The sequence below is a fragment of the Gossypium hirsutum genome, chromosome A01 (genome assembly GCF_007990345.1).
Source record: "Gossypium hirsutum isolate 1008001.06 chromosome A01, Gossypium_hirsutum_v2.1, whole genome shotgun sequence".
Lineage (NCBI taxonomy): Eukaryota > Viridiplantae > Streptophyta > Magnoliopsida > Malvales > Malvaceae > Gossypium > Gossypium hirsutum.
In genome coordinates, this window is record NC_053424.1 from 14,037,639 (window position 1) to 14,051,776 (window position 14,138).

Below are 14,138 nucleotides of genomic sequence, written 5' to 3' on the forward strand. Positions count from 1 at the left end.
TCTAATGAAAATAAACATGTCTTTTATTGCAAAACAACTACAAGCCTTTTTAAGAGATTTTCTGTGCTTGTTGACAGCAAAACAAGAAAAATTAGCGCATAGATAGAGCTAGAATAAAACAGCAAAATATTACAATGGAAAAGGTGGAAAGGGGTGAATAAGGAGTAGGTGAATGGTCATCAACAGGCTGGTAGTATTCATTAGGATTTGGATGGTAGGGGTACTGGCAACACTGTACTGGAACTGGTGGTGGCGGACAGTTAGCTTGAGCTGGACGTGATGGCGGAGGTGGAGCTCTATATGAAGGATAGGTGGAAATAGACGAGGGTGGTGGTGGTGGCGGAGGAGCTCCATATGAAGGATAACCAGAAAAAGATTAGGGTGATGGAGGAGCTCCATACGAAGGATAGCCAGAAAAAGATTGGGGTGATGGAGGAGCTCCATACGAAGGATAGCCAGAAAGAGATGGTGATGGCAAGAGTGCACTAGAATCCTCCCCTAAAACCATGTAATCAAGGTTGAAGGCTGATATCCAAATCGCCACAAGGATGACAAATGCTGGAATCCTTGACTAAAGAAAGTTTCGCTTCAGAAAAAAAGAAGAAACCGATTGTTTAGTCAAGGGGAAAGAATCTGACAACGAGTGAGTTTTATGGAATTGCAAAACGTAAAGACACTTTATATGAAGGATAGGTGGAAATAGACGAGGGTGGTGGTGGTGGCGGAGGAGCTCCATATGAAGGATAGCTAGAAAAAGATTGGGGTGATGGAGGAGCTCCATACGAAGGGTAGCCAGAAAAAGATTGGGGTGATGGAGGAGCTCCATACGAAGGATAACCAGAAAGAGATGGTGATGGCAAGAATGCATTAGAATCCTCCCCTAAAACCATGTAATCAAGGTTGAAGGCTGATATCCAAATCGCCACAAGGATGGCAAATGCTGGAATCCTTGACTAAAGAAAGTTTCGCTTCAGAAAAAAAGAAGAAACCGATTGTTTAGTCAAGGGGAAAGAATCTGACAACGAGTGAGTTTTATGGAATTGAAACGCCGCAAAAATTATAAAACACGGAGCAATAGCGGCGTTTTACCAAAAACGCCGCTAAAAACAGAGCAATAGCGGCGTTTTTTATTAAAACGCCGCTAAAAACAGAGCAACAAAACGCCGCTAAAAACAAAGCATTAGCGGCGCTTTTGGCAGAACGCCGCTAAAAGCCAGAGCATAGCGGCACTTTTGGCAGAACGCCGCTAAAAACCAGAGTATTAGCGGCGCTTTTGGCAAAACGCCGCTAAAAACTAGAGCATTAGTGGCGCTTTTGGCAAAACGAGGCTAAAAAACAGAGCATTAGCGGCGCTTTTGGAAAAACGCAGCTAAAAGTCATATAATCCCTAAAACCCTGAACCCAAAAAAATAATAAACACTAATCTATAACCCTTAAAACACTAAACCCTTAAATCCTAAAAACCCCTAAACACTAAACTATAACCCCTAAAACCCTAAACTCCAAAAAACATCATATAGATGTTGATGTGTATATACATAGATATTAATGTAAAAGCTTATGTTCATAATATAATGTTTAAGGTTTAAGGGTTTAGGGTTTATGATATAATGTTTATTGTTTTTGGTTTAGAGTTTTTGGTTTTTTGTTTTACAGTTGGGATCGTAGTACTGTTCATGGTTTTAGGGGTTAGGCTATTAAGGTTTAAGAGTTAGGATTTTTGATAAGATAACAAAAAATTAAATTATTTTTGGGTTTAGGTAAGTAATAAGATTCTTTTTTACTTACTTTTATCCCTTGTAATATACATATATTTAGGGTTTAGGATATAAGTTTATAGTTTGGGGTTTAGGTTTAAGGTTTACTATTAGAAAATTGAAGCAACATTTGGATTTTATTGAGAAAAATTTTAAAAGTAAAAATATAGAAAAACACATGTCAAAAATGAAAAAAATAAAATAATATTAATTAAAATAATTTTAAAGTTATTTTTGGGTATATGACTGCTTTTTTTAATTTATATATTAATTAATTTCTTATATAATTATAAAAAAATAATATTTGTTTTAATATATTAAAATTATCAATATAGTTTAAATTATTTAAGAGATAATGATAAAGTTTATATATATTAAAAAAATAATAGATTTTTAAGAGAGCAAAACCGTACCCTTTTGTGTAAAAAAAAAAGATTTTTTGCGACATTTTTATAAAAAACGCCACAAAAGATAAACAAGCGTTGTTTTTATAAAAACAGTTCAAAAAATCTTACCCAAAACTTACCCAGAATGCCTTAAAACTTTTTCCCTAAATCGGTTCGCCCTTCCCCCCGAAATCCCAAAATCTCTTTTTTTTTTCCCTCCTTTCTTTTTCCCAAAATCGGTTCCCTCCCCCTCCCCAAAGAAATCCTAAAATTTCACCTGAAATTAGTAGAAGCAATGGCTGAAGAAGCAGCAGTAGCATCGACGCCGCCTCAATCATCTGCGCGGCCGTTGGGATCTATCGTTATACCATCACAAAATGGGATCTACCGTTGGGATCTTAGTTTCTTTAGCCATCTGTTTGATCTCTAGGTTTTTTCATTATCCACCTGCTTCTTTTCCGATAAATTGTTCATTTTTTTTCTCCATTTGTTACTAAACGTTGCACTATTTATTTTCTATCAAAATGGAGGCCTAATGATGAACATTCGAATCGAATAATACTCGAAAAATTTCAAAATCGAGTATTATGATTTCGTTTATTTGAATAGGAAGATCTGATGCCTCTTTATTTCTTTATTTATTTTGATTTTAATCTTTTTCTTGCAATTTGTGAAAGAAGCCAATGATGAAACTATTTGAGATTTTCTGAAATGCAGTTCTATCTGTGCTGTATGAATTTGTAGAAACTCATGAACTAGGACGGTCTGAGGCTTTCTTTAAACACAAAATAATATCCATAGTATCTTATTTAAGAGTTTTTACTTCAGTTCTGTCTGTTTATGATGAGAAATCTTTGAATCAGTTATCCCTGTCTGAGTTTTTTAGATGAGATCTTGATATCTGACACAGACAACTGAGTTTTAGTTTTTGTTCTGTTTTTTTAAATGTGGTGCTTAGACAGATGAATTTCAGAGTATTAATCTCGATTTACAGAGGTTTTAACAGACATTGAAACTTAATTAAATTTTAGTCAAAGTGGATATTTGCCCAGGGATGGAAAACTCATTGAATGGAGCAGGACTGATTTTCGTGTTAGAGCATTTACTATCTTCATCTGTTCAATCTTTCTTTCTTTCTCCTTCTGTTTCTGTTACTCTATCTTCTCTGGTTTCTATCTATAATTCTCTCTTTCTCTATATCCTTCTTTTCTCTTATTCTTGCATCTCTTTTTTCTCACAGCTGATGATTGGTAAATTCTTTTAATGAAAACCAATTCGTTAATACTGCGAATGACCTGATATAGCTATGAGATCTGAGGGCTTTGTTCAACATTTTGAATGTCGAGGTTTGTCATCCAGAATTTGATTTATAATAATCTTGTTTTACATTATAGGGATAAACATTAAATTGATAGAATGTTTTAAAGGATATCCATTATCGAGAATTTTAGAAATTAAAATGAAAATTTTTATAATTTATAGTCAATGGTTGGTATGATGTGACTCTGAAATTGCAGCAAATGTGGCCTCATTTTTCTAATCATTGATGAGTTGTATTTTGATAACATTTGACTTGAAAGAGGCTTTGTTCAATTTTGATCTGATGGTTGGCCTCAATACATTGTTGTTTGTTTTTGAGATGTTTCGTTATCTACTTATCATTTGTTTTTGGCTGTTTAGTTAAGATGACCCATTAAATCATGTGGATGGCCTCTTCATGGGGATCTGCTCTGGAAAAGGGACACATTGTTCACGCAACTACGAGGAATTTGGGTTAGTTTTTCTTCTCTCTTTGCTGTCTTTGGTTCATCTGATGACTTTGTTTTGCTTTTATTCGGTATAAACAATGATTATAGTTGGTTTTAGTGGCATTTTTGTTTATTCCTTTTGGGTTAGGATAAAATCAAAGTGGTGAGTAGCACAGACATTCCCTTTTTTACATGTATTCATTTTCCTTAAGCTGCCAAAATAACAAACTAAGGACTTCCAATTTTGTGAAGAGAGCAAGGAAAAAGATAAGGTTGAGGGCCTCTTTAAAATTTATATATTTTTTAAATAAGTCTTATTTAAACGTGAAGAGAGCAAGTTGTACTTGTATGTAAGTTACGAAGCAGAAAGGGATCTAAATAATTAGTGGATGATAGAAATTTCATATGATCAAGAATAGTAGCCATGGATCCCCGGATGTAAGCCGTGTCAAGAGTCATTACAACATGAACCGCTTGATCCGAGCACAAGATGGAGGCTTCACCGTCTGATTCATCTTCATCAACCAGCACAGCACAACCTGAAGAGTTGTAGAATTGTGGGGCTTCTTTGAATTGTTGGGTTATTGGTGTAGCGACGGTGACACTATTAGAAGCCAAGGCAATGACAGTGAAGAGTAACACAAGGAGCAAATCAAAGCGTGGTGGTTTACTCATTAGTGAAAAAGGGATGGTACGGTAAAGGACTTCAGGAGAGGATTTGAAAACAGGGAAGGGTGAGCTGAAAATTGGTGGCTAAGGCTGAAGAATGAGGTTACGGAAGGGGACCTTTTAGGTGGCTGGTTAGTCTTAGAATTTTCTTTGAGGGGAAGTTGTTGTGTTCACATTGATTCTAGATTGTTTTGCTTTGCTTTGCATAATGTGTTGAATTTTGTTCTCTATATATATGTATTCAAAAGGGTCCACACTATGGTCCTACATCCTTTTCCATCAACTCTCAAATGCTATTTCCTCATTTCACTCAATAAAGAAAGCTTTGTATTTTGGTAAAGAATTAGAGTTTCTCTCCGATGGTAACAAATTAATTGAGGTTTTGATCATAGTGTATATATATTTGTATGTTTTTAGTAATAGGCAAAGGTTTGTATAACTATGTTTGATTACGATATTTGTTGAATAATATGAAATCTCAATTTCCTAATAAATATTCGATGTAGTGCTAATAAAATATATTGTATTTATTAATTAAACATAAACTATAAAATTCACATGAAAAACATTTTGTATCTTATAAATAAATCCTTATTATTGTCTAAATAAATGAAATTGCTTTTCCTTTCATTTTGTATCATATGATCATGAATTTATATGATAGAAATTTATATATTTTTCTTACAATGGGTAAATTTGTCTTGGGTTGAAATTGATAAGGGATATGTTTACAGAAGAGCAAAATGAATTAGTTGAATCTGCGGCAGAGATGCTTTATGGTTTGATTCATGCTCGATACATATTGACAAGCAAAGGAATGGCAGCTATGGTAAGATGTTTCCCAAGATATTCATTGTGATAGTTCCCTATTTTCTTATACATGTAAATTGGGCAGTTTATTACAATGGAATTTTTTAAACCTTTACAGCTAGACAAGTACAAGAACTATGATTTTGGAAGATGTCGAACTTCTACATTTTTCCCAAGGTTTGGTTACTATTTTTTTTTTTATAAATTTGTGCAAATTGGCCTACCAGTTCTATGTTTGTTTATGTCAAGTCGTCATTCTATTGGAAGGTAGAGCACTAGACCTCTGAATCTTCATTCTATCCATCAATTATCACAAAAGTTGAATGTTTTTCAACATTGTTTAAATTCATAAATGAAACTGAAAATGTTGATATATGTTGCTTGAATTCAAAATGCTAATGTTCAGTTGCATTGTAAGATAAACTTCCTGGTTTACTTGTCAGTATTCTTTCTTTTGCAATTAAATGGTTTGTCCTTGTTTTTCCAATTATTGCTTCTTTCTTTTGGCTGATTGTTTTTCTTTTCTTTCTGATGAGTTGGATAATTTCATAATCTACAGAGCATGGAGAAGTTCTTCAAGCTCTCCACTATGAAGTTGGACAGAAATATGAACCACATCATGATTACTTCTGCTTATCGTTTCTGCTCTTACAGAGGACACAAAAGCTCTCAATCAGCTTGTATGTCAATTTATTTTATTTTTTCTCCTTTTTGCTTATATGCATAAATACTTATTTTTTGCCCAAGCTAGTTAGAGTCTAAAGTTAATTGCAAAATTTTGATAAACTTTTTAGTGTTTTGTTTTAGTCTTTGATCTTGTATTTGATGGCATGGCAGAACACACTTATCCAGGATGGGAAGGAGATGGCATCAGTGCGTGCTTTATACTTATCGCAGCTGTGTCAAAGCACTTCCTCAGGTATTTTAGCCTTAGTTGATTTTAATTTATACATATTTTTAAGGTAAACAATGTTCTAATATAATCTGCTAGTTTTAGTGTAAAGCAATGTTTTAATATATTGCTGTTCCATTTTTGGCTCGCAAGCATGGGTTCTACACTGTCACTTGTCACCCCAAAACCATTGAGCACATTCTCCAGAACCGGTTCGATGATTACCCCAGAGGGCCTCATTGGCAGGCTGCATTTCATGATCTTTTGGGGCAAGGGATCTTAACTAGTGATGGAGAGTCATGGCTCATACAGAGGAAAACAGCAGCACTTGGGTTCACGACCAGGACACTCAGGCAAGCCATGGGTCGTTGGGTTAATAGGACTATCAAGAATCGTCTATGGTGTATTTTGGACAAAGCATCAAATGAGAAGAAAGTGTTTGTGGGCACGGCTTACCTTTGGCACAGACCAATAAACACTTTCCCCGGAGAAAGTGTAAAAGATATTGGCAGATATTTACTGGATTAGCTAAGGTTATATATATATGTAAAACATATTGGGATATGACCTTAGACCAATATTCTTTTGACCAATAAACAATTTATATAATATATTTTTCGTATAATTTTGTATTATTTAAATTTGCATGTTTTGGTTGGATTTCATGGTATATTTGCTGTTTTTGGTTGAATTTATTGCAGGAGGGTTGGATATAGGTGCAAAAATACATATGGCAAAACTGGGTAAATTAGCAGCGTTTTTTATAAAAGCACCACTAAAAGTCTTGGTCTTTAGCGGCGTTTTTTAAAAAAGTGCCGCTAAAGGAAAAAAACGCCGCTAAAAGTCTGTTTTCATGTAGTAAATACAACCTATGACTCGTGGACTAAATTAACTCAATTGATTAATCAATGTTTAAAGGGTGATCTATATCTATAATTTCATAATTTCTTTAAAATATTCAGCAATAAGGATGACAAAACGCATATAATCAATGGTCAAATTATACAAGAGATAATAACTGATAACTTTTGGTCACGGCTGCACCCTTTCTTTTATCAGAAAGAGGATGGAGAATTAAGGGATCAATAAATAAAGAAGGAATAAAGTAGGCTAGCAGATGATATGGTACCATCAACCCAATTTTACATTTATGGGTTGTTAGCAGACCTTGACTTGTCCAGATCCTTGTTGTTCAAATAAAGGGAAGATGGTTGGTCGCTGAACATTGATAACGTAGGCCTTGGAGAAAACCCAGCAGAGTCTCTGTCTACCTTTGCTAAGCATAATTCGTTAATGTATTTGAAAAGCTCGTGCTTTTGGGCAAAAGGTTGAGCTGCATATTCTTCAAACGGCATCCACTGAAGGAAACAAAAAGGGCAAACATATAAGATGAAAGGTGTCTAGTAAATGCATGCCTACTATATGTATCAGGTCTGTGAAAAGTGGTCGTACACTTAAATCTTCTCTTTATTCAGAACTAGCTAGTGAATTAATAGGATACGCAAATAAGTTGTACCTGAACTGCCTCAATTTCCAGCTCTTGCTTCTGAATATCAAAAGATAGTGGACGCAACATGCATAAGAAAAATAGATCTGATTTCTCGAAGAATGTCTTGTGCGATTGACTGAATTTAAGAACAAGATGTCAAAACAAAGAATTTAGTGAAGGCTGAACCGCTGGAGTATTGATGATGAACATAAGCTTAATAAATCTGGGAAAAGCAATGTCAACAAAGAATAAAAAACTCCTGAGAAATTCAAATACATAAGCATGAATTGTAGAGTCCGTGGATTAAGTATCGTTAACCTTAAAGCAGTATTTTCGCAAAAGCTAATGACCAAAATTTAGGCTCATTGGAAATACTGTACTAAAATGCTTGTCGCATCCACATTTAAAAGAAAAATATCAGCCCAACTTTTATTTTTATTTTTATATTGTCCTTGATTTGAATTTTTTTCTTGAGTGAAATAGATTTTATTTGAGTCGAATAAATTTTTTTAAATTAAATAAAAAATTTTAACTAACTGAAACTTTGTTGACAAGATAATTAAATTCCAAAATAAAAGAAAAAATTTTTAAAAACAAGATAATTAGTAGCATAAAATTAGATTTGATAATTTACTTGTTTAAGACCTCAAATTTATCATTTAATTTTTTTAAAATATATATAATTTAGTATTTTTATATTTTAAAAAAATTAATTTTTTAATATATATTTATAAAATTTTGGAAAATAAATATTTAATATATATTTATAAATATTGTTTTAAAACTATTTTAAATTTTTTTTTACAGATTTTCAATATTATAAGCACTTAAGAGATGTTTACATTAATTTATTATTTAAATTATTCGAATTACTTGAGTTTTGAAATTTAATTTATTCAAACTCGACTTATTTATTCGAATTAATTCGGAAAAAATCAAATATGATTAATTTAAAATTTTAAAAAAAAATTCAAATAGAATAGAATTATTTTCACAACAGAAACCAGTATTTCATCCGAATCTTTCCATGCCTATGATTTTAGATTTACAGCCACATTTTCACAGCCATTGGTCAACTCCCAAGTCTTACTAAACCGAATCAAAATATAAAAAAAAAATGTTATCAAGAGTGCATTTTCTTCTGTATATATAATATGAGTGAAAAACTAATTTTTCTCTTAACCTTTTAAAGAACTATTAATTCGAGGAGCAGAGGATCTTCGTTTCCCCCAATCAACAAATCGTAAAACTGGTTTGAAAAAAACATGGAGCTATGAGGGGAAGCATAGCAGAATTAGTGTAATATATGTGACGTAAGTTCTTTATGTTCAAGTGAAGGTTAAAAACTATTGAGATCACTCAATTTTAAAGGCAAAAGGACATGTTTAATCATGCAAACACCATACCTGAACCCTAGGACCTCTACAAATCCTGTGTCAACCTGGGAAAGGACAAAAATAGTGGGTCACACGAAAGCATTAATACTTTAAATTATATGTAAGAAGAACATATATTTTTACACATTCATCACTTACCCCTGTTTCTTCTCTTACTTCTCTAATAGCTCCCATAAAAATATCCTCTCCCTGTGTGTAGAAGAGCTCATTTGTTATTTAATAGCAACATGAAATCAATTTTCTAGCAGATGTAAAAAGTCCTCATCATGACACACTGCCACATACCTCATCAACAACTCCTGTAGGAATTTTCCATATGCCGGTTCCTCGAAATCGACCACTCTTTTCTTGAACTGTGAGCACCTATTAGCCAAGAAGCAACTATGAGACAAAAAGGTTGATGAATCTGGGAAGAAAAAAAAGGGGCGCATCAACAAATTAGAACAAAATAAAGGGTAATGGAGAACCTCTCTTTTATCATTCAGGATAATTGCACCAACACGTACTCGGTGTGTTACATTTGCAGGGATAGTGTTAGGTGTATTAGGAATCCAAGAAACGAGCATGAGATAACTTGGTTCAGCATGGTGGTACCTGAACCCCTCCTAAAACCAGTGTAATGTGTTTCAAAGCAGTCAAGACATCATAAGTCTCAAGCTCAGAGGATAAAACTGTTCACAATATCAAAGTTCAATATTCAAGTAAAGCTGAAACAGACATTCAAAGTTTATTCTACTAGTTTGAACAGTGTAATTGCATAATATATACAAGTATAGGTTACCTTCACTGTAGTTTCAACTAGATGCACAAGTCCAATAGGCAATTTAATCCAGACTCCCTTTTTACCCTGCATGATAAAGAACAACAAACTACACTGAAAAACTAAAACTAACAAACTTAAAGCCCTTGTAGAATAACAGCGACATAATTAAGTAAAACCGTTGGTTCTAGATAAACTTTCAAAATTAGAGGTTAGCTAAAAAGATTAAAGAGTAGATTTATCTCCTACTCAGGTTCCATTAAAATTAAGAAAGCTAACAAATAAGGAGAATTTGCACATTTCAAGCTCATTCTTCAATTTTAAGCAAGCATCTCAGCTTACTTCTAAGGGAAATTCAGCAAAGCAATAACCAAAATATTCATCCAAAGTTATTACACCTGTTGCTTCCACTGCAACATGGAAGCTCTGAGCACAATAACAAAGGTTTGAGAATCCATATGCTCTTTCATTTCCACAATGACACCTCCATGGCCATCATTGATAGCAGGAAGCAATTCAGTATTGCAAACTCCATTTCCGCACACCTGGCTTCCAACTACTTCCCTTAAGTCCATCGAAACCGACATCTGTTCAACAATCAATGAATATCAAATTCTCAAATTCAATTTCTAAATAAGATACAAAAATAAATGAAATCCAATTCTTTGGATATCAAATTGTTAATACATACACTCACACATACATCATGTGAACACTTATACGTTCCTTCATAGATACATAAGTTCATACAGTATCCATACACATATCATACATCATGCTTACGTAAATGATATCACTTAATCCAGTTACATAAGCGTATAAGGTTATAAAAGCAGTTAATGCTCAACTACTAAGATAACCAATAAAATAAAAGATGTTTAAGCCAATTCAAGCAAATAAAATAGTAATAATAACAACAATAATACTGAAACTCTTTTCGGCCACATATTTTCACAAGTTTCTGACTCGGGAAAATAAAAAGAAGATTTGAAAGAAGCTTATTAACTCGTACTCTTTGTGACAAACCAGACAATGAAGGGACAATTTTAATCTCTAATGGAGTTAACCACTACATGTCACTCAAAAAAGGTCAATAAGAAAATTCTTCAAAAAAAAAAGACTGTGAAGCTGCTCTTGATTATGAGCAATTAACACAACCTAACGCAAAAAATTTCATCATGAAATTCAAATCAAAGTCAGATTTACCTGCAAAAACAACGAACGGAGACGAGTGTTTTGAAGGTAGGTAACGTATAATCACAGTGTTAATAAATAAATAATAAAAATAAGAACAAAAAAAGATTCAAATATTTGGTTTCTGGTTTACTGAAATGGAAAATGAAGGGGAAACTTATGGAAGAAAAATTAGAGGGAGTTTGAAAAGTTTGCGTGGTGGTCAGTTATTGCTTTAGCGAGTTGTTGTTATTATTATTATTTATAGGTGAGGTAAAGAGTTGGAGCATGCCATTTATGCCGGGAAAGCTACGGTGCGATGAAGTGGATGCTGACGTAATATAACCCTCAACTTCAGCCGCCCCCATTCATTTTTTTCTTACGTGTCATACACACGCACAGGGGCCAAATTGAATGGTTTTGCATCCTCCCATGGATTCAAATGCGAATGTTCATCTTATCCAAAATATAAAAAACATACTTTTATTTAACTTTCACGACATATTTTGCCTTTTAACATATTTGTAGATTTTGAATAAATTTGTATCAAATCATGAGTTTACACAAATAATCCGAATTTATATAGTAGATTCTATGGATATTGTATCAAGTTGAGGTGACTAATGCCTTCGTATATAGAGATATCGCCGAGGAAACGTACACCTTAGGGAGGGTTTACATGCCCGTTGTATGTTTCTATATTGTTGAATGGCAGCTTAGTGGTTGAGTATTGCGGCAATTCAGCATGTGGCCACCAATCTGTGACAGCTTATGAACATGGATACACTTTAAGATAGAGATTTAATAGGCCATTTGGAAAGAAATTGGGTTGATGAATGTAAATAATATATCCAAGATTAGTATAGACGTCATCAATATGTCATCATCGACGACTCAATCTAGGGATACGAGCTCCATAAGGATATAAGGTATATGGATTGGTTTAGGATTAACTGTTTATCGATTTTATATCATGATGGTTAATATCTTGTTATCTCAAGACCTCGACTAAAGAACAATCATTGAACTTTACATGAATAAGCTCGAGTGCAAATGTGTGCAACAATTGTCGATGTGCCTATCCCATAGTCGGCTTAACCCAACCCACACATTGAGAGTAGTTGTCGAAGTTGATAATAGTGAGTCCGAGTGCGAAAGTGTGCACCAATTGTCAAGGAGCCTATCGAATTGGCTATCTATCCTAACCCACCCATTTAGAGTGTCTAACATTTTCATATGATCCTACATTTGCAATCGGATGATGCGTTCAAAGCTCAGTGCAGTCCTTATACCAATTTGGCAAAGGTGTTTTGTGTCCAAGTCCTTCAACTACATCACAGGTCTTTAATATGGCATACACATTGAAGTTCACAAAATTTCCCCTCCAACTTGAACACTCAGGTATGATCTTGTTCAATGAGCTTGTAGAAGATTCGGTTGAGGTCCCATCATGACGAAACCTACCATACAATTGACATTCATTGAGGTGCAAAACGCATTTAAGAAGCCATTAATTATTTGAGGGTAAATTACACCGCAAGTCACTCTAAAATAACTACATTCCTATTTTAGTCACTATTTTCTTCTGTTTATTTAGTAACGGCCTCGTTTACTAGTTGTCCTCTATAAAAGTGGGGTTAGGTTGTTTTAAAATAGTCAAAATTATCGTCTTTTTTCTCGATTGCTTTTCTCACAAAACAAATAAGAAGAAGGAAAAATATAAAACTTACAAATTTTAGTCTTATGTTGCAAATAAACAAAAAAAAGTGTTTTGGACTAATTACAGAGAGGCCCCTAGCTAGTCAAAAGTAAAAAATAAAATACCACATCAGCAATTTGTTAGTGGATTAACGAAATTTTTAATGGCAGTGACCAATTCGAGCAATTATCTTAATTAGAATGACTCAATTGACAAAAAAAATTAAAATGACCAAAATAGGAACAATGCTATTTTAGAGTGACCTGCGATACAATATACCCATTATTTGAGGTAAGATTTAGGGTTAAATTTTTTATTCTAGATGTAAAAAAATTGTTTAATTGAAAGTAATTGCATATTTTTGTTTTATTTTCAACATTCTCTATTAAAATTTTAAACAATTAATCTCAATTTAATTTGGATCCTAAATAAATGGACCAAGCTTGATAAATATGTACAACGTTTAAGTGTCTTGAATATGGAAATTATTTTTAGATTTTTATTTTTTATATTAAGGGTAGAGGATGGAAGTAACATGGTTTGAATCCATACCAAACAAATGTCTGATAAGAATTTTAACTATCGCTCCATTCACAAATAACAAAGTAATGGATAAATGAACTTGAATTTATATTTTTCCAAATTCATGAATTTATAAGTCTTTATCCTAATTGTCAATTACCGTCCAAATACAAGATTAAATAATTTCTTTGATTGCAAAAAATATATATTATTTTTAATAGAGGCAAATCAAAAATCAAGTGAAAGCACAATTCATTTCAATGATGTATCGAATACAAGTTGAAACCCATAACCCTAACCAAGATAGTTGAACTATTTGCATGCACAATGGACATTTGTATTTGTCATGGTATTTGTTTCTACATCATGAGTACTATTTTAATCGGCTTACCTCTCATTCATTCATTTTCATGCATATTTGGATTAATTTAAAGTGACCTTTTGAAGGTTTGCAGCGTTTTGGATTTGGAACAACGCAGTATGGTATTGAGTTTATTGGATAGTATTGAGTATGACTCCTATTTCAGTTAAATTTGAGAAATAATCTTACAGTGAAACTTTAATTATTTGTTTCAATCAAACTCTTATTAGTCTAGATTATTTTATTATTATTTGACTTATGAATTTAGCCTATAAATAGGCTCTTTTACAACCTTAGAAAATATACCCATTAGAGATTAGAACTCATAACACTTTTGGAGAATTTTGTGTTTATGTTTTGAGGGTTTTTTGTTTTCAGGTTTCAGGGTTTAGTTTTTATCTCCACATTTGTACTCTTCGTTCTTTTGTCATTATAGTAAAACTATCTTTTCCTGTGGTTTTTTATCATTTTTGGA

The 14,138-nt window shown here is 33.1% G+C and overlaps 2 protein-coding genes, 2 non-coding genes and 1 pseudogene across 7 annotated transcripts; 4 read left to right on the forward strand and 1 right to left on the reverse strand.

Annotated features, from left to right (window-relative positions):
- Positions 1-2,241: 2,241 nt before the first annotated feature.
- LOC107917892 (cytochrome P450 86A1) lies at positions 2,242-6,887 on the forward strand. Of its 4 annotated transcripts, none has more exons than XM_016847294.2 (8): positions 2,242-2,573; positions 3,384-3,489; positions 3,824-3,916; positions 5,295-5,389; positions 5,489-5,547; positions 5,930-6,050; positions 6,208-6,289; positions 6,416-6,887. In XM_016847294.2, exons 5-8 carry the CDS (start codon positions 5,508-5,510, stop codon positions 6,788-6,790), a joined length of 618 nt encoding a protein of 205 aa, XP_016702783.1. In that variant the 5' UTR covers positions 2,242-2,573; positions 3,384-3,489; positions 3,824-3,916; positions 5,295-5,389; positions 5,489-5,507; the 3' UTR covers positions 6,791-6,887. The 4 variants fall into 4 exon arrangements, with proteins under 4 accessions (XP_016702783.1, XP_016702779.1, XP_040932571.1 ...); XM_016847290.2 differs by having other exon boundaries at positions 2,244-2,573; positions 5,281-5,389; XM_041076637.1 differs by lacking the exon at positions 2,242-2,573 and adding an exon at positions 2,621-3,235.
- Positions 2,685-2,765, forward strand: LOC121207132 (small nucleolar RNA snoR64a). Its single transcript, XR_005902273.1, has one exon. It is a non-coding gene; the product is annotated as a small nucleolar RNA snoR64a (small nucleolar RNA).
- On the forward strand, positions 2,823-2,915 carry LOC121207143 (small nucleolar RNA snoR20a). The gene has a single exon (XR_005902275.1). It is a non-coding gene; the product is annotated as a small nucleolar RNA snoR20a (small nucleolar RNA).
- Positions 2,976-3,055, forward strand: LOC121207066 (uncharacterized; annotated as a pseudogene).
- A 346-nt stretch (positions 6,888-7,233) lies between the features above and the next one.
- Positions 7,234-11,324, reverse strand: LOC107917891 (nudix hydrolase 10). Its single transcript, XM_016847287.2, has 9 exons — positions 11,115-11,324; positions 10,307-10,495; positions 9,930-9,995; positions 9,616-9,753; positions 9,434-9,511; positions 9,287-9,337; positions 9,158-9,192; positions 7,779-7,887; positions 7,234-7,620 (listed from the first exon to the last, which is right to left on the reverse strand). The coding sequence occupies exons 2-9, from the start codon at positions 10,493-10,495 to the stop codon at positions 7,411-7,413; spliced, it is 876 nt and encodes a 291-aa protein (XP_016702776.1). The 5' UTR covers positions 11,115-11,324; the 3' UTR covers positions 7,234-7,410.
- Positions 11,325-14,138: the final 2,814 nt, after the last annotated feature.